At 42.3% G+C, this 22,631-nt stretch overlaps 2 protein-coding genes across 10 annotated transcripts in view; one reads left to right on the forward strand and one right to left on the reverse strand.

The window, feature by feature from the left end:
• RASGRP3 (RAS guanyl releasing protein 3) overlaps positions 1-6,387 on the forward strand; it is a 46,056-nt gene extending 39,669 nt beyond the window's left edge. For all 7 annotated transcript variants that reach the window (XM_033144499.1, XM_033144501.1, XM_033144497.1 and 4 more), the window contains 4 exons: positions 1,798-1,834; positions 2,790-2,915; positions 4,070-4,434; positions 5,460-6,387. In XM_033144499.1, coding sequence (XP_033000390.1) covers positions 1,798-1,834; positions 2,790-2,915; positions 4,070-4,434; positions 5,460-5,468 — 537 coding nt within the window. In that variant the 3' untranslated portion in view covers positions 5,469-6,387. The remainder of the gene's footprint in view (positions 1-1,797; positions 1,835-2,789; positions 2,916-4,069; positions 4,435-5,459) is intronic.
• Positions 6,388-9,651: 3,264 nt separating this feature from the next.
• Positions 9,652-21,759, reverse strand: FAM98A (family with sequence similarity 98 member A). 3 transcript variants are annotated; one of them, XM_033144504.1, is made up of 9 exons: positions 21,635-21,759; positions 21,152-21,259; positions 19,170-19,318; positions 18,557-18,691; positions 17,337-17,521; positions 15,661-15,741; positions 14,136-14,252; positions 13,211-13,378; positions 9,652-11,446 (listed from the first exon to the last, which is right to left on the reverse strand). In XM_033144504.1, exons 2-9 carry the CDS (start codon positions 21,202-21,204, stop codon positions 10,685-10,687), a joined length of 1,650 nt encoding a protein of 549 aa, XP_033000395.1. In that variant the 5' UTR covers positions 21,205-21,259; positions 21,635-21,759; the 3' UTR covers positions 9,652-10,684. The 3 variants fall into 3 exon arrangements, with proteins under 3 accessions (XP_033000395.1, XP_033000397.1, XP_033000396.1); XM_033144506.1 differs by having other exon boundaries at positions 21,152-21,212; positions 21,635-21,739; XM_033144505.1 differs by lacking the exon at positions 21,635-21,759 and adding an exon at positions 21,493-21,513.
• Between the last annotated feature and the right edge of the window lie 872 nt (positions 21,760-22,631).

The following is a 22,631-nucleotide window of genomic DNA, read 5'->3' on the forward strand; positions in this document are numbered from 1 at the left end:
CAACAAAATCCTTGTTTCAAAGGCTTGAATAAATGTAAAAAACATCAACTGTGCACACATTTGTATTGTAAATAGACCATATGAGAATGGTATCAAAAGCAAGGAGGCACTGAAGTCTGAAATTGAGCCCTACAGGAAAATAGGAAACTACCTTCCATTGAGTCAGAACATGAGCCCATCTAGCTCAGGCTTTCCGACAGGAATATTTCCAGGTTCTTCCTGGACATATCAGGGATTGAACTTGGGGCACTTTGCATGCATTTATGCACTCTTGACCTACAGCACAGCGCTTCCTCTGTCTCATACATATCTACCCAGAAATAAGTCCCACCGAGCTCATGGGACTCGGTCCCCAGGCAAATTTGCATGGCAGAGGTGGGGAATCAAATCCAGCCATTGTATGAAATGGGTCAAATTTGTCAGGTGGGCAGAACCACCCACCTGCTACTTACCTGACCTTACAGTGACATCAGGTGATAAGGTGCTTTCAAGTCCCCTGGTGCTTTGAGGTACCAATCAGCTGACCAGCATCACTTCAGAGAGCTGAGTGGGTCTATTTGCAGTTGGCTCCTGCATAACAGCAGGGCTTGAACTGAGCACCCATCAGCTAATAGGGCACTCAGTTCAAGCTCCACTTTTCTGCAGGGGTCTTCACACCCGCACAGTCCTATTCAGTGGGGGCAGCCCTGTTTACTGCAAATAGGACAGCTGATCCCAGTGAGCTTGAATCAAATGCCAGTCTGCTGGTAGGCACTCAGTTCAATCCCTGCTTTTCCGCACGGGTCGGCTGCACTTTACTGAGTTCCTATGAGAAACTCAGTAGTGCAGCTGATTCCGGCTGGCTTGCTGTCTCCCTTGTCAATGCCCTTTAAGGCTCCCTTTAGGGCTCCCAGTTATGCACTGGCAGTAGCATCTCCACCTGCCCCTCACCTGATGTCACATAAGATGTCAGGTGCAGGGCAGGTGGGTGTGGTTTGAAGAAACTGCCTCGTGGGACAAATAGGGATGCTTGTGAGGCCTAATTTGGACCGTAGCCTGGAAGTTCCTCAATTTTGGTGCACAAAATTGCAAATTAAAGAATTTTTTAAAGAATATCAACGTTTTTTTAATCCCAATACAGTGGTACCTCCGGTTGCGGACGGGATCCGTTCCAGAGGTCCGGTTGGATCCCGAGGTTTCTGCAACCTGAGGACCGCTTCTGCGCATGAGGCAAAACCCAGTAAAATACTTTTGGGTTTGCCGCACGCACATCCCGAAGTTTACATAACCAGAGGGTTACATAAACGGAGGTTCGACTGTATTCCAAAATTGAATGAATTAAAAATGTAGAAATAAACTGTGTCTATATGTTAACAGCTTAAAACGTAGCTAGGTCATTCTTTTTCTCAATTTGAATCGAAAATGGTTTGGTGGGGAAACCCCATCAAAATGCAGTATTTTATAAGATATGAGTTGTAGCAACTGTTGTGTGTACACCACTTTCCAAACCACAGTGAGAGTGTGCAGGATGCTGAGTAAACAGGAGTGTGTATCCAGCCCAGAGTCCTTATGGTAATCTGTTGAGTCAGTTCTCCTGTGCTGCCTCACTTGTTGGTCCTGGAAATGGCGAAGGCCAGAATCTGTGAGGCCTTGAGCCTCACAGATGAATGGAGAGCTCTTTCTAACAGGAAGGGTGTTGAGAGCAGTAATTTCCTGTTTGCACTTTTGTAGCCTTTTGTTTCTGCCTTCATAATGAGGTTGTTTTCTTTCCGGCTTTCTTTTTTATACCTTTTTATACCTTTTGTCTTTTAATTGCAGCTGTGGGGTATAATCAAGCAAGGATACAAATGCAAAGGTACTGTAAATAATGCGTGGCTGCCGGTTGCAAGTCATAGTCCCTCCAGTTTGTAACATAACGAATCTCTTAATTGCTGGCAAATGATCAATGCCCTACAATGCACTTTTGAAACAGCACAGTGAGAACAGAGCATGTGCAGCAGCCACAGGCTGATAAATATCAGTGGGAAGAAAGAAACCCAAACAGAAAATTGGGGTGGGGGGTGGGGTGGAATAGTGTATAGCTGTGAAGGGTATAGCTGGCCCACACCATAAAACACGCACTGTGACATTTTGTTGCAGCTCTTGCTTGTTTGTAATTAATGGCATGTTCCAGCTGAAATTAAGCTGCAGTGAAATATCTGGCATTTCAAAGTACTTAGACCTTGTACCCTGCTTAACATCTCCCGTAACGGTGTGTGCATTGAAAAGCAACTAATTCTAGCACATTGGAAGGACGCTTGGTTATTAATGCTCTGGGTTGGCCTTTTGTGACCTTATTAAGTAATCACTAACTCCAAGACTGGAACTGCATGTTACAAAAAGCCTGACAAATAGGTTTTCTTAGGAAACACCACTTTTGGAGTGGAAGGAAGGGAGCTTTTCTCTTACGCCTGCAACCTTCCAGTTTCAAATTAGAAGCACATCGGCTGCTTTTTCCCCTCTGAAGTTCCAAACTCTTTGGAAAGGGTTCCCCAACAACTTTCCCCTTCCTTTTATGTCTGCCATGTTTGTACCTGTCAGTGCTGATCATAGTTAATAGTGGTAATAATTTGTATGCAGTCCTAGATTCTATTCTAGTGTGACATTTCATGCTTGGCTTCCACCCACATCATGCCACTTACGTGGAAATTCCTGACAGACAGACTTTTGAAAGCTTTTACAGAGTTGAAATTCTTTGTTGCTGTTTGCATCTCTTTGGAAACTGTAGTTTGCCAGAACCAATTTTTCTTTTCTCTGGCAATTTATTCCAGATTGCGGTGCCAACTGTCATAAGCAATGCAGAGATCTGCTAGTTCTAGCCTGCAGGAAGTTTGCCAGAGGGATGTCACTGGGTAGCAGTCATGGTTCTCTGCCTAATAGTCCATCATTGCCAGCAGGTAAGAGAGGACAACAATGGGTTGTTGAACAGTTTCCTATTCCCAAGGATATCCTCAATAACCTCTCTCCCACAATAAATAGCCCTGAAGTCAGATTGATGGAGTATCCCCAATTTGCACAGCTGATCCCAAAACCTCACTTCCATGTGTTTGCATGTGAGGCTCCATACCAGAGTAGTGACCTTTGCCTGTGAAACAGCTTGCTCAAATCACATGATCAGCACTGCCCTAATCAATTAAGTGAAATTGTGAATATTTGAAACACAATTGAGAGAGCCTGAAGACACCCCGTCCCACCCATTTGGGGACGTTTTCAGGTCAGGTCACTTCCGAGTTTGGTACGATGCGCTTGTGTGCGGATGTGCACATACCGAACGCGCCTAAAACGGTCTCAGCCTGCACTTCTTTAGGCAGCACAAAGCTAATCTATGGAACTCCCTCCCACAAGAAGCAGCAATGGCCACCAACTAGATGGCTTTATTAGACAAATTCATGGAGGAGTGGGCTATCGATGGCTACTAGCCATGATGGCTATGCTCTCCACAGTTGGAGGCAGCAATGCTTCTGAATATCAGTTGCTAGAAATCACAGGGAGAGTGCTTCTTGCCATCAGAACAGCTCCTTACCATCAGAAAGTGCTTCTGAATGTTTAGTTGTAATCTCCTTTCTTGTAACTTGAATGCATTGGTTCGAGTCCTATACTCTGGAGCAGGAGAAAACAAGCTTGCTGTATCTTCCATGTCACTGCCCTTTAGGTATTTTAAGATGGCTATCATATCTCCTTTCAGTCTTCTCTTTATCATGCTAAACATACCTAACTCCCTCAACTGTTCCTCATAAGGCTTGTTTTCCAGACCTTTGATAATATTGGTTGCCATCTTCTGCACATGTTCAATATCCTTCCACCTTGATCAGGACCCTATACTTCTGTTGATGCAGCCTAGAATACTATGAGGGATTTTTGCTGCTGCATCACACTGTTGACTCAAGATAACCTTGTGGTGTACATGGAATCATTCACCATTTTGGCTGGGGCTGGTGGAGAACAGCTGGAAGGCCATGGGTTCCCCACCCCTGCTAGAAAAAGGTGATTGGTTTGAAGGAGACAATGTTATCAGTAAAATTAATCTCTACTTCTTTCTTCCCCTTTGTAGTGCAAGGTGAAGTATTTAACTTTCCTAGTGTAACTCCACAAAATCAGGATCTAGATAGCAGAGCAATCACACTCGTCACTGGCAATTCTCGGAAGATTTCGGTCCATCTACAGCGGGTAACCACCAGCCAAGCAACCCAGACAGAGCCGCTGTGGCATGAGTCTGGTTGGGGAGATTCAGGACCACACACCTTCCCCAAAATGAAGTCCAAACTCCATGGGAAATCGGGAAAGAATAAAGGCTTTGCGAAGTGGGAGAATGAAAAATCGAACATTCAGGCCAATATGGACACCGCAGTAGGAACTGCAGCACATGTGTTGGACCAGAATGGAACAGAAACGCTCCTAGAAAGACAGGAAATGGAGGTGGGTTATAGGATGTCATTAAAAGTTGGAAGGCTTCTGTGTTTTCTCTGAAGTGCTATAATTCAAGTTGTGCCTAAGAATTTTCTTATATGGGGCAGGACAAATGCTCACCATTCAAGACCATGAGCATTAACTTATCTGTGGAATTTTTCGTCACTGTGGCAGTTGTGCATCCTGTTATATGTAAACGCACGTATAGTTCATGTTCTGACCAAAATATTTAAATAGAATAAATCAAATTAAAGCATGGCAACTGGAATACTATTTTGAGAGTTAATTTGTATAACCTAATGTCACATGGTGCAGCTTTTGCTGGTTCAGACTGCATGTTCTGCTCATAGCATTGTATGAGCCTAGATTATTTTGCTCCCCAGAATTGGGGGTAGATTTTTGCTATTGATTTTTAACATCAGGTCGCATGATTAATTTGTAATCCAGCATATGCCACCTTGGACACAACTCATTGGGGGAAAATGTCATATATATATATAAAAATAAAATAAATCCATTAATCACTTGCAAACCATAGCTGTCAACTTTTCCCTTTTCTTGCGAGGAATCCTATTTGGAATAAGGGAATTTCCCTTTAAAAAAAGGAAAAAGATGACAGCTATGTTGCAAACCCTGAAACATAGGGTTAAAATATGGACCTCTTTGCACAACATATAGCTGTGGAATTGAGTACCACAAGATGAAGTGATGGCAATCACCTTGGATGGCTTTAAATGGGGTTTAGACAAATTCATGTTTGAAGACATGAATATCTGTCTGGTATTGTAGGCCATCTGCTTCTGAATGCTAGATGGGGGGTTTCAAGTGGGAGGTGCTTTTTCACATCCCATGGGTGTCTGTTTTGACACTGTGAGAATAGGATGCTGGACTAGATGGGCCTTTGGCCTGATCCATCTCTTCTTACATTAAGCAATATGGTCCAGCTATGTAACCCTGCTGGTTATATAACTTGGTCCTTAGAATATCTAACCAGAATACTAAGATATATATTATGTCATTTTTGTTTGTTACAGACTAGTTGAGCTGCTGCTGCTGCTGCTGCTGCTGCAAAGCTGGAAGATAGTTCAAGGAAGCACAATGTGATATTCCATAAATTGCCAGATTTGGTTGAACATCATTCCACTGTCAAATTCAGCAGTTTGGTTTTTTTTCCAAAATCACCTGTGAAAGAAATTTTACCGTAATACGGTAGAGTTGCCGTATTTATTTTTGTTCACATAGGTTAAGTAGTTTGATCAGTCTTGCACAGACAGAAAACAAAGGAGTGTTATAGCTCCAGCATGTCATTATTTGTTTCTATTTCTCGGGCAACTGTGGCTCCAGACTATTTCACTGCATTTGCAGCAATCACAGTTGTGGAAACCTGCCTGGCACATGTTAATATTTTGGTATATGTTAATGTCACACGTTCTGATATGGACAATGTGCTTTCCCCTATTCTTTTGTTTTGAGACTGAATTCTTTGTCTGGCACTGTCAGCTACGTCATAAATGGGTGGCACTTGGAAGACTTGCACAGCCTAGAGATTCTCTCATCACAAAGAGTACCTCTGCACAGTCATTTCATTTCCAGCTTTCTCCAGTGTTTTGTTTTGCCCCACCCCCACCCCCAAGTTTGGAAGAGGTTTACACACACACACACACCCAATTAAATTTGTAACAAGCTACTGCTGTGTGTGCTACCAAGTCTCCCAGCAATAGTTCACTGGAAGATGTCACCTTCAACATATACCAGATGTGGAAAGGCTTATGGAATACAGGTGCTATGATGAGTCATTGAAGGAACTGGAGAGAGAGAGAGAGAGAGAAGATCTTTCAAGTGCTATGCCTTATGCTGAAGGATCAGGTAGTACACATTTTAGTTTAATGGTTACTGGTGTTTTGTTTTTACTCTTTTCAGCACACTAGAAGTTACCTAAATAAAACACTTGATTTCATAAAATGCAGTACAGAATGTTTAATGCAACTCAAGAATATACCGAAGCAGTGTGTCCTTCTGCAGAGATCATTTATGAAACCAAATTACATGGGTAAGCTGTTGCCTGCCTGAGCTAAGCTTTCCTGGCTAGAAAATGAGAAAAATCCCTGTCCCCGTAACACTGCGTCAGAATGTTTTATTCTGCAATTTACCGACCATCTATCTTGCACCCAGATACTTGGGTTAGAGGTCTCTTCTGTGTTACTACACTACTAAAAGCCAGAGAAAGCTAGATGCATATAAAAATGAATTTTGTAGTTTTTATATTTATGCTATGCTAGAGAACAGGCATCCCCTCTAGTTAACATTTACCTTACTTCACTGGTTAAACAATCTTTGGAACTGTCCAAGGATGCACCAACAACGTTTGATAAATGATGCATACAGGACCTTGTGCTGAGGGTTTCCCTGAACTATTGAGACTACAAAAATAACTGGCAGTATTACATGAATTCTGTCAGAACCAAAACCCCTGAAAACCTGGAGAGGTACTGCCAATCAGCATGGAGAATGCTGAACTAGATGGGTCAGTGCTGTGACTCAGTACAAGGCAGCTTCCCATGTGTCACTTAGATGTATCCTGGAACCGTAAGACGACAGCCACTCACTTACTGTAAATCTTTTTCCATCTGCTGGTCAGCCTCTTTCTCTTGTACAATCATTTCCTAGCTGGAAAAGGCTCACGGTATCCTATAGCCAGCACCATTTGAACGGGGCTAACCACAGATATTTTTAAAATAGCTGTATATATAATCACCAGGAAGGAGAATGACCAGCATAATTGGCCTTGCCCACATAGTTCCAGTCTGCGACTGTTGACAGCAAAGCAAGTTGTTGATAAGGAGCCAGAGGTAACTTGAGAAAGGCCCCATTTGAGTCTGGTATCTACACATCCATCCCAATTCCATAGCCACTTCAGACAGGCTCTCTAACACAGTTTTGTTACGGATCAAATCTCATACTACTAAGGAGCAAGAAGCATTTTATTCAAGCACAATTATGTTCACCTAGTGTTAACTCCTTGTTCAGTTAACATGGTAGATTAAATGGCACTACCGCATGTTTCACCCATGCAAGCTGAATGCCTTCATGTTCTATAACAAAGTTCTTTTGCATTTTCGTGGGTATGGGTAACTTATTCAAAGATCTCTGAAAACTAGTCTCATAAGCCTATCCTAAGCACTGCTGGTTCCCAGCAAACCATAGCAAGGAATTCAGAGATACCAAGCTACTTGAAAATCTCACCCTAGTTTCTTGCACTCAATCAGCAATATTTATACTCACACTAAGCCCTTTTATTACTTTCAATATATTTTGCAGTATGGCATAGAAAGATTGCATTAAAAACCCAATGCTTTCTGAGACCAAAACCCATCTGCAGAGACATGCAGTAATTTAACGCCATGTGGAGACAAGGATGCATCATTTTCTAGGACATGGAACACAGAAGTCACTTCAATCTATTAGTAGGAATCGAGAACAACCTTTCTTTGTTGCTTTTTTGTGTGGTTCAGGAGCAACACCTAGTGGTCATAAAAACCGTGACAACTTAATTGACCATTGTGATGCCAGTATACTGTGACATTTTTGGAATTTTTGCCAAGTCAGAGGTACAGTGGGCTCCAGAATTCTGTGCCCACAATCTTACTTATTCTGTGTTAAGTCTATTGATTTCCAAGCTATACACACCTAATGCTAATGGGTTACGGTTTACAAGCAATCTATACCTTACACATAAATAAGAATTAATGTATTTATTATAAGCTATGCAAAGCAATTAAATGCAATTGACCTTCTAATCAAAGTATAAAATACACATATTGAGTTAAATTGCATGAATTTACTTGCTTTCCGTATCTTAGTATGTTTACAAAAATCAGGTTTATGGTGAATTTAGGGTATCCTTCTTGGTTAAAGACTTTGGTGGCAAAAGGCAAAGGAGAATACCATATAAGGAAAATGAAACTGATTCCCAAGGTCAGGGAAAAAGAACACGTACAAAGCTAAAACCTGATTTCTAGATAGGCATACAATAGAATGATAGCCCAATCTCTCATTTTTAAAAGCAGTTTAAAAACACTTGCCAACACTTGATCAAGACGTTTTCTACATCCATGAGAATTAGCAACTTGGCTATGAATATGTTCTATGCAGGGAAACGTTTATACTCCTTGACCTATAATAGCATCTAGGATCAAAAATTGCTTTTGATCAATACATCTGAAGGGGCAGAACCACCGCCTTCCATTTCCCTGCCACCACTAGCTGTTCTACTTGCTACAACCAAGAAACAGGCGAGAAGCCCCATCCCTATTTGCAAGCAGCTTTTTGACCTCCGGTGGAAGCCATTAAATGTCTAGCATTCTTAAAATCTAGGAGGCAAAAGATATAGGCGAGACAGCCTGTTCCGCCTGTCTAGTGTTTAACTATTCCTGCCACCCTCCCCCCCTTGTGCATGCAAGAGGGAAATGTGCACTTGGGAGAGTACGTGGTCTGTGCATGTGGGTCAGATGCACAGATGTGTGGCCTCTGCGAGAGAGAAGTAGGTGAGGAAGGAAAGGCAGTATGAATATTGTGTTGTCTCTCCAAGAGGGAGAAATGTGGTGTACACGAGTGGCAGATGCATGTGTTTGTGGTTTGTGTGTGTGTGCAGTGTGCATGAGTGTGTGGCCATGTTGTGTATTGTTTTTTTGGAACTGGGGAATGCTGCCTGTTCTTATTAGCCAACCACCATGTAATAACTGGTGTGACATCAACACTCAGGACAAAAGTTTACTTCCCATGGTAAGCCTGACACTTGGGCAGCAGCAGAGTCTACTCCAGGGGTAGGCAACCTAAGGCTCATGGGCCGGATGCGGCCCAATTGCCCTCTCAATCCAGCCTGCGGATGGTCTGGGAATCAGCGTGTTTTTACATGAGTAGAATGTGTCCTTTTATTTAAAATGCATCTCTGAGTTATTTGTGAGGCATAGGAATTTGTTCATTTCCCCCCCCCCCCAAAAAAAAATATAGTCCAGCCCACCACATGGTTTGAGGGACGGTGGACCGGCCCACGGCTGAAAAAGGTTGCTGACCCCTGGTCTACACTCTCCAAACTTTGTCCATGCCCCATGGCAGCCATTTTGTGGCTAGCATCCACAGCATTTCCTCTAAAGTCAAGCTGTGCCTGCTAGTTCAAAAATATTGGTAACACATGCACCAACTGAAAGTTAAAGAGAAACAAACCAATAGGAGAACAGATACTTTTATTGCTCACCTTTTATACAATAGCACACCTTCAGCCATTTTTCTTTCACAGCTTGACAATGTTTCTGTACACACACACACACTCACACTCATACACAAAAAAACCCCAGGCAAGGTGCACTGATGTGACTTTTAGTAAGGAAAACTGTAACAATCCCACCTGAAGGGCATTTTGTCACGTTAGATGCCAAAAATTGAAATCATCCTAGAATTGCTGATCAGTGGTATTAACTCGTGCACAAAACAAGTTTCAGCTTGCCATTACTGCTAGCTAATTTCAAGTAAAAATTAGGCTGGTCAGGGGATCAACTGTTTTCTGGTGTGTGAAATGAATCTGAATTATGCTGAAGCACAAGGCTACATATACTATCTGTTCACAACTTAGCTCGGTTTGTTATATGACCTTTGCGTGGCATGACAGTGGCTGGGTCTCTGATGGGGACATGAGTGTGGTCTTGATCAATGAGAGATAAGGCTATTGAACAAGTCATCAGCAGTAGAGCTCATATAATAGACATGGACCCCATGAAGCAGGCTGCAATTCTGTGCAGTTACAAATGCATAAATCCAACCCACTTCAAAGGGTCTTGCGCACAACTTAACTACACACACCTGCAGCTTTAAAATACAGGTTTGAAGTCAGCTTGTTGTCTACAGAAAATCAGGGTGAAGAGCAATATTCCAAGTGGCTTGAAGAGCGGAAAATTCTTAAAGGAAGAATGAGCTCATGTAAAAACTGACAGACATACTAGTTTGCATATTAAAGGTGTGACAGACATGTACTCAATTTTCCTTTAGTGAACAGAACCAGGGCTGCTGTCTTAAAAGTTCTGAGCTTCCTGGAGTTGAAATGCTGCATTTTAGGCAGCATCAGACTTATGCACACCTTTCGCAGGTGCTCAAAAGCAAAAAATCATTTTCCGGAAGCAGCCTGACATGGCCTGGTACTAATTCAGAAAGAAAACCATAGAAAATCTATTACATGAGCTCTGCCCAAATGGAAGCTTTTGCAGCCTCAGCTTGTGAAGTGTCTTCCTTGTCCAAATCCAGACTGATTGTACTGATATCCCCCATGTTGGAAGTGCTGCTCAAATTGCCCCCCTTGATTAAAGTTCTGTGCACCTCTTGCTCCTCCCCAGCCACCACCTTGCCCACCACGGCCGCCACGGCCACGGCCACGGCCTCCTCCGCGGCCTCCACCTCGATCACTGGAGTGCCCATCTTGATATCTGTTGTCTTGCTGGTAGCTGCCGCCACCACCTTGATATCCGCTTCCTGAATATGAAGATTGATAACCACCATAGCCACCTCCTTGATAGCCACCACCACCGTGATAACCCCCAGTTTGAAAGCTTGCGTCTCTGTAGTTACTATCCCTATAGTTGACATCTTGATAGCCACTTCCTCCACCATCAGTCCAGCCTCCTCTGCCTCCCCCTCTGGCTCCATAGTCATAGCCACCACGTCCTCGCCCTCCTCGCTCGTGACCCCCATGTTCATGGCCTCCACGGCTTCCATAGGATGAGTCGTACCCTCCACGGCTGCCACGGTCGTAGCCTCCTTGGTCATATCCTCCACGGCCTCCTCGGTCATGGCCCCCTTGCTCATAACCTCCACGACCTCCGTAGGATGACTCATAGCCACCTCTGCCACCCCTGCCTCCACCACTTTGCTGCTGAGGACCATCTTGCCTTTTTTGCCACGGTGGCATTTCGGGAGGAGGAGGTTCAATTTCGTTGGGTCTGCCACCTCTGTCAGGAACTCGGCCCATTAATACCTAAAAGCAAAAGAAGCCAGTGTGTTGGAAGAATTAACACAAGGGAAGAACTGTGCTACTTACAGTGTTAAAAACTCTGATATCTAAGCTAATCGACAAATGGCACCTTAAACCTAGGTTATGGGTGCCACAATGGAATGTCTAGGTGCTTTTTTGCAATTGATGTTATTATTCATTACATTTCTTTACCGCTTTATATTTTAAAGAACATATCTAAAAGTGGTTTGCAACACATCAAATAAAACAATCCAGAATAAAACAAATTCAAACTTCAAGGTAAATATTTCAGATCGTTCTCTAAGGACCTGAGTCTAAGTGACATTTTGCTTTTCCCAGTCGCCAACCTGGCATCCAGAGATCTCCATGTGACTGCAACTGGACCCATGCCAGTCACAAAGCATGCCTGGTACCTGACTAATTTCTAACACTGCCAATTTAATAATCTGAAAACACTGTACTTAAAAAAAAATGAGTTGAAATGGAGTGATGTACTGAAGAAGGGGGGTGGGATGGATCTTTCAGCAGATCAAGATGTATTCCTTTATTATAGCAGTGCTTAGGGATGGAGGTGGTCCACATCTGGAATGCAGAAAGAATGGTCTTCCTTGCCCATTACTTTTCATTTTTAAATTTTCTGTTAGATATTTTCTCTTATTGACATAAGGTATCTTCCAGATATATTTTACATTTTGGGAATCAGCAATATATTGCTCTTTTGCTTTAAATCTAAGGAAGCTTTGACTGTATTTTTTCATTTCTGGAAATAATTAGTCTTGAAGAGGTAGTGGTGGTCCTTATATAGTGGGGCCTTTGTTTGGGAAACCTAAATGACTACAAGTGGCAGCACGAGATAGAGGGGAGTGGCAGTGCATTAGAAAACAGGCACAGCATCAACACTTTGCATGGGTACTTCAGAGCTAGCATACACTGGTCACCTAAAAAAAAACCACAACTTTAAAAAGTGTTCTGCTGGGTGCACTGCTCTGGCAAGCGCTGGCAATGGACACCAGATAATTGCTATTTCCCCAGAGGCGCCGGGGTGTGTGGGGGAGAGAAAGTGGGGAGAGCAGCCAGTGTAGCCCAGGGGACCCCCTCAAGCCCTAATTATGGAATAGGGCAAGAGTATGACTCTCAAACATAATTGAGAAAATTCATGGCTGACATAGAATTTGCATCCACAGCCATCCAGTCCCACATGGCTTCCACTAGGTTTTGCTAACTTTGTTGAAAGTCAAAATATGCTTCCACAAATAAGCACAGCTACAATAGAGGATTTTCACTACAATAGTGCATCCTCTTGCTACATGACTTCCTTGTAGTACTGCAAACCAGTATGACTCTCTTACTGTACTTTGTGCAACACCAATTTATTACTAGCATGTACCTAGACTTTTGCCAATAACCTTTAGCAAAATAATATCTAAAAATACTCTTAAGTAAACAAGGAACTCATTCTCAAATATAGGGCTGTTTTTAACTCAGAATGGCTGATCCTCTCTGCCAGAGCTCTTCAACCTTAGGTCCCTGGTGTTGTTGGACTACAACTCCCACCATCCCCAGCCACCTTAACCAATGGTCAGGGAGGGAAACCAGGTCCCCCCCCCCATGCCATTTTGTAAACCTGGTAAAAGGAACCATGGGGAGGGAGAGGCAAAACTCTCCCCATGCATTGTATGTGCTGAAAGCATGCAAAAATTTCCCCATCAAGTTAGTTTATATCCACAGCACAGTAGGAACTAAATTATATCAATGTAACAAAGGTACCTTATTAATAGCACATGCAGTCTTTTCTCTGATGGACCCGCTGCTCGTCCTCATAATCTTTGACAAGTCTTGCCGAGCTGCCAAGAGGTGAGCGACAGATATAGCGCATTTGGTAGTAAGGGTGGCACGCTTCGGCTGGTAGACTTTAGCCAATTTCTCTGTTTGGCTCTGTAATCCAAAAAAAAGAGTCAACAGATGTAAACAAACATTCAGCTAAAAATTAATTATTTACTATTTTAAACAACAACAGCTCCAAGCTCAGATTAAGGCCCACATGGCAGGCAACTAACAATTCATGCAAAATGCCGTGTGAGCTCATGGGAAAGTGCCTAATGGGACAATATACCACCTTATATAAATAAGGTGTAAATCCAGCTTCGGAGCCTTCCCCAATGTTATTTTGTTTTTCTGCTACCTATTTCGCCAACCATTTTCCAAGTCTGTATCTCATTCTGCATTTCTGAAAATTGTTCAGAATGCATTTTAAAACTGTAGTTTCCCCCATTTACAGCTCTCCTGAGAAAAAATGGTTCGAAATAAATACTTATGAGGCACCGTACATCTAGTACATTTGGGTATATTTTGTGAAGCAATGATTAGCAATGGGGTAACTGTTCAATTAGAAGCGGAAAAGTGCAAAGTGGTAATAATCCCTTCACGATGACATTCTTCTACTGGCATCATATGTGAAATGCAGATACGCAGTGAGCTACACTGAGGTTTTCACTTGCCCCTAGCAAGTAACAAAAGAGTTACCAAATGAAATATAAGCTTTAAACAAAAGTGCGTAGTACATTCAGAGACAAAAGTCAATTAAATTATAGGGTACTTCCACCCCCATTAGCGCCATCAGACAGTTTTTTTGGCAGACAAGAAAAAAAAGCTCTTTGCAAGGCCAAAGCAAGTTGCAGAATGCAAACTGTACCTTTGCTCGATCTGACCAGCCGAACGACTGGACAGTCACATCCAGACGCTTCACTAACAATTTCCTCCGGACTTCATATTCGTTGGCTATGGCTTGATTAATAGCTTCAATTTTTTCCTGAAATAAAAATACATATCACATATTACACTGGCTCTCAGTCAAGGCATTCCTAGTGTGCAATGTACTAGCGTACTAAGCCAAGAAACAGCATCTCAGGCCATGTGCTCCCCAATCATGTGCTAATCTGGGGGTTTTGATCCCAATCTCTTAACACCATAGTTCCCTGTTCCACTGTAACGGGGACTTGTGGTTTAATGTTAGTTTACTAGCTACAATTTTAAAGCACGGTCTGATTCCTTGCAAGTAAACCAACATCAAATGACTGCTCCCAATTTTGGATGTAACAGAAAACCATACTTTAAAGAGGTCAGGACCAAACGGTCAAAGTCACTGAGCAAGACGGGGAAGCTAAGGGAGAGTACAAGAGTCAACAATTTTTCCTGGCTTGATCAACTATGGTTTATGAAGCCACAAGTGTTACATGCAGACCAGACCTTGGTGGTTAAACCATCATTCAATTCACATTTACTTGAAATGCAAATAACAGAAGAGAAAAAGTCCCATGGAGTTTCTCAGTGGATCCTCCAGCACTACCTCAAAGACGTTAAAATTTTGAAAATTCTAGAATTAAAGTAGCCTTCATCTTGACAACAATCAAGAGCAAAACAGTTCCATAAAGACTCAAAAGTTTTAAATCCAAATTGATAATTCAACTGCTCATATAAGTAAATTTATGAGAAAAATGAAAACTAACAAACACTGATTCCTAGAAGAACTATAATATCAGTGTTCCTATTAGTGCTGTGGCTGTAATGGAAGGCCAAGGTTTACATTTTCTTATCTATAAAATAAACACAATTATACATATTAAGAACAAATGCCAGGAAGAGAAGCATCAGATGAAATGTTCCAAGTAATTAGTTGCAGAATAAGAAAAAGAACCTCTGCAGCTCCTGCTTAAAAACTCTACTGGGGATGCCAAGAATAATTTTAGGATGGGCTATAGTTCCTGCCAAACAATGGCTCAGCATCATTGAAGACTTGGAGAGTAAAAGCTTCCCCATATCAGGATGTCTAAAGACCCAGATCCTCTGTAACCTTCTTTTCATAGATGTATAGATATCACGCACTGCTGAACTGTCCCTGTCCCAAGTTGCATTGCTTCTTTAATTATGTTTAATATCATCCTTAAATATGGGGCTCCCCACCCCGCATTCCTGAGGGGTGTCAAGATATAACAATCAATTGTGAATTTGGATGTGTTGAAATTGGGACAATCAAGAATCTATTTTCTCAAATGCATTTTGCTTCGCTCTAAGTAAAACTGAGAACTTGATCAGAACTGGCTAGGCCTTGAGAAAAATCATCACACAATTTTGTTTAATGTACACGAAAGAAAATATATAAATACTAACAAAAAGAGTCAAGGATGGAATAAAAAGAGTTTTACAGACATACGACTTACCCAATGAACTGGACCCATTGGTTTTGACAGTAAAGGTTTTCCTACATGATTTGCAGGAACCTTTGCTAATGTTTCTTTTAACTGTAATAAAAATATACTGTGTTAGTATAGAATAGCACAGTATTGTATAGTGAATGCTTGCTCTCTTCCCCACCAAACATATGGATTTGGAAGGGGAATTTAAATGCTTCATACATCATAGAAGCTACACAAAAGAATACATTCCTAAAATTTTCAGATAATTGTGTTGGTTTAAAATAAGAATCTTCTGCAATTCTTTAATAACATCATTATGACACCAGTAAAGTAAACAACCTCTTATTAATGTGGGAAGGACAGACAACTTTTAAAAAATTCTCAGTTCAAGAATGAAAGCCTCTTAACCGTATGTCTTGGGGGAAATAAGTTGCAGGGAGTGCTTCTGCTCAGGGTTCCAGGTGCTGCATTCCATTCCCGCCAGTGAACATTCTTCGCCCACTGAGCATGCTTAATTCTCACTGGCTGGTTGTTTGTTTTGCAGTGGGGACATTCTTGTGCCCAACCCTAGCTACATTAAAATTTCTGATCACTCCATTAAAATCTATGGGCAGGCCTCTGTTCCACATCCTTGGAGACAATTTAAAATAGCTTCTCAGTGTGAACTAGGAAGTGACCTATTCACACAATGAGATAGTGCTTTAGCCATCCTACTCCACTGACAGTTTTCCCCGCCCTCTCTTAGTCTCTCAATATTCCATGCCACTTAAGAGGATTTGTTCCCCTGCCCCCCACACAAAAAAACTGGATTTCCCCTCTAAAGAAAGTGAGTATCTGCAAACCTTAGCCTAACCCTAAATCTGCTGGTATCTGAAGAAGTGTGCATGCACACGAAAGCTCATACCAGGAACAAACTCAGTTGGTCTCTAAGGTGCTACTAGAAAGAATTTTCGATTTTGTTTTGACTATGGCAGACCAACACGGCTACCCACCTGTAACCTAAATCTGCTGGTACCATCTTGTGTGCATGGATGGTACATTTTTGGCCACAAGCACAGGAAAACTTGCATTGCTATTAGAAATAATGATACTGAAGGATAGGCTTCCATCCAGTGGGTAGTGCTATAACACACACAAAAAAAACTTTCCACTCTCAAGGGTTAGTTATAAATGCTGGAGGTTGTCCTTAAGAATGAGCCTACCCTGTATACCAAGATCATCTTTGGAAGCCCTTCTCCAAGGGCTCCCACTAAATGCAGCAAGGTGGGGGAGATGGAAGAAAAGGGCCCTCTCAGCAGTGGTGCTACATTAGTGGAATGCTCTCTCCAAGGTGGCTTGCCTGGTGTCTATTCCAATGTCTTTTCAGCACCTTTCCTTTCCTGGCCTTTTCACTCTCTAATTTTACCACTGTACGTTTTATGCTACTTTATCTGCAGTATTTCGAATGCATTGCTTTAAACTATGTATTTTCCTTTGTATCTTATTGTTTTATTTGTAAGCAGCCCTGAAATATGTTTACTGAAGAGCAGCATATAAATCTGTTCATTCGAGCTTCCCCACCTATCTATTCTTGTCATAGTCCATCATGCTCCCAGAAAAGTCACTTCTGAGTGCCAGGCTCTCTTCAGAATGCCATTCCACTGCAGTAGGATGACAGCAATGGATCCAAGCCTATGTACCTTAAAATCCTCAGTTCTTACCTTTTTTTCTATTCCACTGAAGAACTGGAACATAGTTATGTTGGCAGGAGGCTTGGACATGCCTAAAGCAATACATATGCCTTTCAGCTCCTGAAAGACTTCACTACCACCCCCCTCCTGGGCTTTTTTGGGAGGAGCATTCACACAGAGCATTCTGGCAGCTTCCAGTTCTGAGATGAGGTATGCTGAAGGAAGAAAAGCTACAATTTAGCACCTTTTAACAAATATCTGCCTTAGTTAGCTGTGAACATAAAGGAAAGTATTCTGGATTCCATAACATATTTATATTAACTGAATGAGAGGTGAGGTTCAGATAAGACAAGGATCTAAAAAACAGAATACCAAGTGGCAGGTCTGCTAAGGGTAACAGTGCTCAAGCAAGCATGGCATGCCTTTGCAGAATGTGGATTATTAGTTTAGATATATAGACACTGCTTTTTGCGCAAACCTCACAAAGTGGTTCACATAAGAACATGGTAGAGCATGAGACTTTTAATCTCAAGGTTATGGGTTTGAGCCCAACGCTGGGCAAAAGATTCCTGCATTGCAAGGGGTTGGACTAGATGACTCTCATGGTCCCTTCCAATTCTATGATTCTATTAATATAAATATCAATTAAAACTCTTTACTAAGACAGCACAGAAAAATCACAAGTAGGGGTGGGGGGAAGCTAGATCTATCCCAAGAGCAAGATGGTTCTTAAGTAGCTGGGGAGAGCTGCTATTCCTTCATGTTTACTACATCACTTCTGAATGAGATGTCTTTTCACTTTCAAATGCTGACAAAGTTTGTTCATAACAAGCAAAGTGAAAAAATGCTTGGTTGTTTGTTTTTTTACTTGGACAGCTTCCAATATGATACAGACGATATGAATCCAAAGCTTCAACAGATCCGACTATATTCTCTTTCTAAGTACAGTGGACGCTCGGGTTGCGAACGTGATCCGTGCGGGAGGCGTGTTCGCAACCCGTAGTGCCGCGTCTGCGCACGCGTGGGTTGCAATTCGGTGTGCCAAAACCTGGAAATAACCCGTTCCGGTACTTATGGGTTTGGTGCGGTGCGCAACCCGAAAAGACATAACCCGCAGCATTCACAACCCAAGGTATGACTGTATCATAGTATCATAAGTTCTCAAGAAGCATCAGGGAAAGGACAAGTGTCCTACTTATCTCCACAGTGGCACAAAAAGGAACAAAAATATTTTGTTATTTTCAACTTACTGAGCAGCAGCAGGCAGTTCTTCTGATTGAGAAGGCGCTTGGTGACGTCTCCTGATATTAGTGTTGTATATGGGCAGTTCATTTCACCCAGTAACCCACTCATTTCAAGCTGGAACTCATCTGCTTCGGTAGGACCTTAATACACAGATTATTTTCATTTAAGAGGTTCAACTATTAACTCTTTGCCACGAGTTAAGGTTACATTATGAAGAGACTACTTCCATACATGTTATCAAGATTCAAGGTTGAAGATTAAAATAGCCTATTTTCCTTTTTTTAAAAAAACAAACAACCAAAAATATGATTAACATTTCAAACAAAATTAAGAACTCAGGTGATACAGAATGGCAAAATAGTGTGTTCAAATGAACACTTAAAAAAAAAAAAGCTCACTTGTATGAAATATAGTGGAATGCAACTAGAAAATTGATTCCATGGGTACGTAGGCAAAAACAGAATGTGGCAGGGAACAGTATTCAGCTTCCTGAGAAGTTCAACTTGCATATGAAAAACCTATCACATCAGTGTTGGAAGCATCTATACCAGCACAAGTTTTCAGAGTTAATATGAAAGACACAAATAAACCAATGGTGTCAGACTCATGATTACTCACTGTTAGTTGCTTGCACATTCTCTTCTAGTTTGCAAAATAACCTTAACTCTGACACTAGCCAAGCACAGAGTTTAGTATATTCAGGGGAACTGGCCCCACCAGAAGCTGCCTGGGTCAGAGCACCGTCTTCTAACAATGGGCCTTTGTAACTGGCAAACAAACAAAAATAAGAACGTGTTATTAAAAGCCACTGTACAATTTCTGAGGTATGCAATCCATGCATATTTGGTGATAACACCACTAACACTTCAATACATTTATCTGGAACACCAGTGATTTCAAAGGTACTTCCTTCAAATTAGCATGCTTTGAATTGAAGTCTGTACCCTCACCAGCATCTTTATTTTTTTGCTCACAATCTTCTTGTTATAATTATCTCTCTCATTCCTTCTTCTCACTAATGTTTGATGCCCTTGCCTCTTTCTCCCTTTGGTCCTTCCTCTACTGCTCCTTGCCCTTGAAAAATTTAGATTATAAGCTCCTTGGAGCAAGGAACTGTCCTCTTTTTGTCAGCTTCTGAATTGCATTTAGACTGGAGATGTAAGATACATCTAGACAACAATAAAACTATAGTAGTGAAGATAAGGGGGAAATATACATTCATTTCTGGCTGCACTGGCATGCTACTTCGTCCCTGAACAACAGAACCAAGGAGAGAATTCAAAGAACTGATGCAGATGTTTTGGGACAACTGCCCAGCCAGCCATAACAATGCCAAAGAGATAAGCCCCTGTTCTGCTTTAAAAGCAGCTTTTCTCTTTCAAACTGGGAACCACTGTACTCACAGTACTACCCCATGCGTGCACTTTCAGCACTTCTTTGGATCCCAATCCAGGTCTTTACTGAATAATGCAAACAAATTTGTTTTTAAGAACACACATGACAAAATTCCTTACAATTCATAGTGTATTATCTATTACTACTATTTACAGAAAACTCAGAAGATTTGCAACAGTAAGCAAAATCCTCTGTTGCAGGCATTTTAAAATTTTCTGCAGCAGGTATTTCTAAATACTTGCTAGCTTATCATCTTTTTTTTCCTGAAAAGCCAAACAAATCAAAACAAAAACTACAGGAATCGTGCCATCTTACGAAAAAAAAAAAAGCTAGAGAAATGTCCCAAAAGCATTGAGAACCTTTTGTACAGTATGCTTTTAATGGTGTGGGTACAGGAGAGAAATAGCATTACTAGTCACCACACCACATAAATGGAGCATCAGACTTGCCTCATATAAAAGGCTAAAGCATGATTAACATTAGTCCAGGCATGTTTCCTTGGTACTATGTCTCACTGTGTTCAGTTACAGGTATCTGAAGAAGTATCTGAAGAAGTGTGCATGCACACGAAAGCTCATACCAGGAACAAACTCAGTTGGTCTCTAAGGTGCTACTAGAAAGAATTTTCGATTTTGTTTTCACTGTGTTCATTTAGGCTTACTTTTACATATGTGTAGGGCTGCAGCATGAGAAATACTTTGTGCTAAAAGGGAAATATGAATGGCAACTGATTCATATTAGAGAATATATTTATAGGGAATAACAGTAATTATTATGGAGAAGGAGCACTGAGGTGGTGGTGGTGGGGAAAACATTGTAGAAGTTGTAGAAATTTCTTTGTGGAGGTTTTTAAAGCAGGTGTGGAGATGAACTGGATTGGAAACCACCTGCTTTATTTCAGAAATGAATCATATGGTTCAAGACTGTTTACTAGGCCAAAGAGAATGGATCTTTCAATGCACAGGATGTTATCTCGTTAAGAAACCGCTATAGATATTGTCTTTTTCTAACACTGAGCACTATACCTCCCCTCCCCATCTCCACGCAACTCCACACACTTCAAGAATTTAGTGATAATTACAAAACTAAAGTAAGTGATTGCCCCACAAAACACGGAGCACGGGGGTGAGGACACAGAACAAAAAAAAACTTTTTTAAAAATTCCAAAGTAAAAGTTATTTACACATATTTGCTCTCATACATACCCGAGGTCTTCCAGAGACTCTAGGATGTCATTCTCCATGAGCTCAAACTCCATTTCCGGGGCTTCAAAATGAGCACAAAAGAAAAGGGGAGTTGGAAAAACCTAGAACCTGCAATTAACAAACCCAGACTGTTAGCAACGCCTGAGAGAATGCAGTGGTCACCATAATGACTGGCGCAGAGTGGCGTGAATGCCCTGCTCGCCTCACGGTTCGCCTGGGGAGGGGGATATCGAGCTCGCCCCACACAGACCTGCCTCCCACCCACCCACCCACCCACCAAGAACAGCCCCACTGAATGACCGACCACCGACCCCCCCCCCCCCTTTCCAGGCGACACTGACCCAGAGGTGGGCAGGCGTTCAGGGGCTCCTGCTTACGTTAAGAACTGGCTCTGGCCTGCCTGGCCTCCACCTCCCCGCCCTACTGAGGGGCGCCATTGCATCCCGCCCAGCAGCGCCCCAAATCTCCTACCTCGCAACCTACCTTTTGCGCAGCTGCTCCGCCGCCGACTGCTGGGTTGGCATGTCAGGAGGTGGGGGAAGGGCGAGGAGAGGGGGAAGGCCCCCTTTGGCTGACCTTTCACCTCACGAGGGGGGGGCCGCCGCCAATCTCGCCTGATTGAAAAAAATGCTCCGCTCTGCGCCTTGAAAACCCTGCTGTTCCCTCATGCTCTGCCTCTAACGGTTCATATTGGTCTAAGAAAGCCTCTCTTTTTATCCCTTAACGCAGGAAGTTATATTTCTGAGTGTCAAAAAATATTTTCTTCAGGCACAACTGTTGGACAGCCCTAAGAGGACTTTCTCGCTTTCCCTTTCCTATCTCTATATAAAGGAACCACGTTGGGAAGTAGTGGGGGGGACCTGGTCCTTGAAAGGAGGAGGAGCGGACGTTGTGGGAGAAGGGACAAACTACTTCAAGAGACGGGCGTTTCCGCTTTGTGAAACTACACGAACCAGCATGCAATGGTTCACTTTCGCTACTCTCCTAGCCGTAGAGCGTTTATGGAAGGAGCAAATATTGGCGCCCTCGTGAGAAATGGAATCTCTTCTAGTTATTGAGGATTGCTGAAGCATGATGAAAATAGTATATAGTGGCGGCCAACAATAGCTATTGCAAATTACCACTTTCAGCCCCGAAAAGTGGTAATTTTGCAGTAGCTATTACCACTTTTGCAAACTGGGAAATAAAAGTATGACACAGGGTCTTCTCACGAGCGCAAAAAATTAGAGCAGGTAAAACTGTTACAGGACTGTACCACTTCAGATTGCAGATGTGATAATCAGGGAAGAGAGGAAAACCTCGCCCACTGATCTCCCTAGCGCAGTGCTGCTAACATTGCAATGTGTCCACTCAGAAATAAGCCACACTGCCTCTTAACATTCTTATTCCCAGGCAAGCAAGCATAGGATTCCAGCTTGCCTAAGCCTTCCATTTATAGCCAGCCAGTCTGTAGGATGGTGAAATAAGAGATGGCAAGGCC

The sequence above is a fragment of the Lacerta agilis genome, chromosome 3 (assembly GCF_009819535.1).
Source record: "Lacerta agilis isolate rLacAgi1 chromosome 3, rLacAgi1.pri, whole genome shotgun sequence".
NCBI lineage: Eukaryota > Metazoa > Chordata > Lepidosauria > Squamata > Lacertidae > Lacerta > Lacerta agilis.

What these genes read in the sequence shown, in the direction of transcription:
- FAM98A (XM_033144504.1), bottom strand. Translation starts at nt 21,204, where the DNA reads ATGGAGTTTGAGCTCATGGAGAATGACATCCTAGAGTCTCTGGAAGAC. An exon ending in GAATGTGCAAGCAACTAACA is followed by an intron (nt 18,692 to 19,169) that starts GTGAGTAATCAT and finishes CTGTGTATTAAG; the next exon opens with GTCCTACCGAAGCAGATGAG. An exon ending in GAACTGCCTGCTGCTGCTCA is followed by an intron (nt 17,522 to 18,556) that starts GTAAGTTGAAAA and finishes TTCTTCCTTCAG; the next exon opens with CATACCTCATCTCAGAACTG.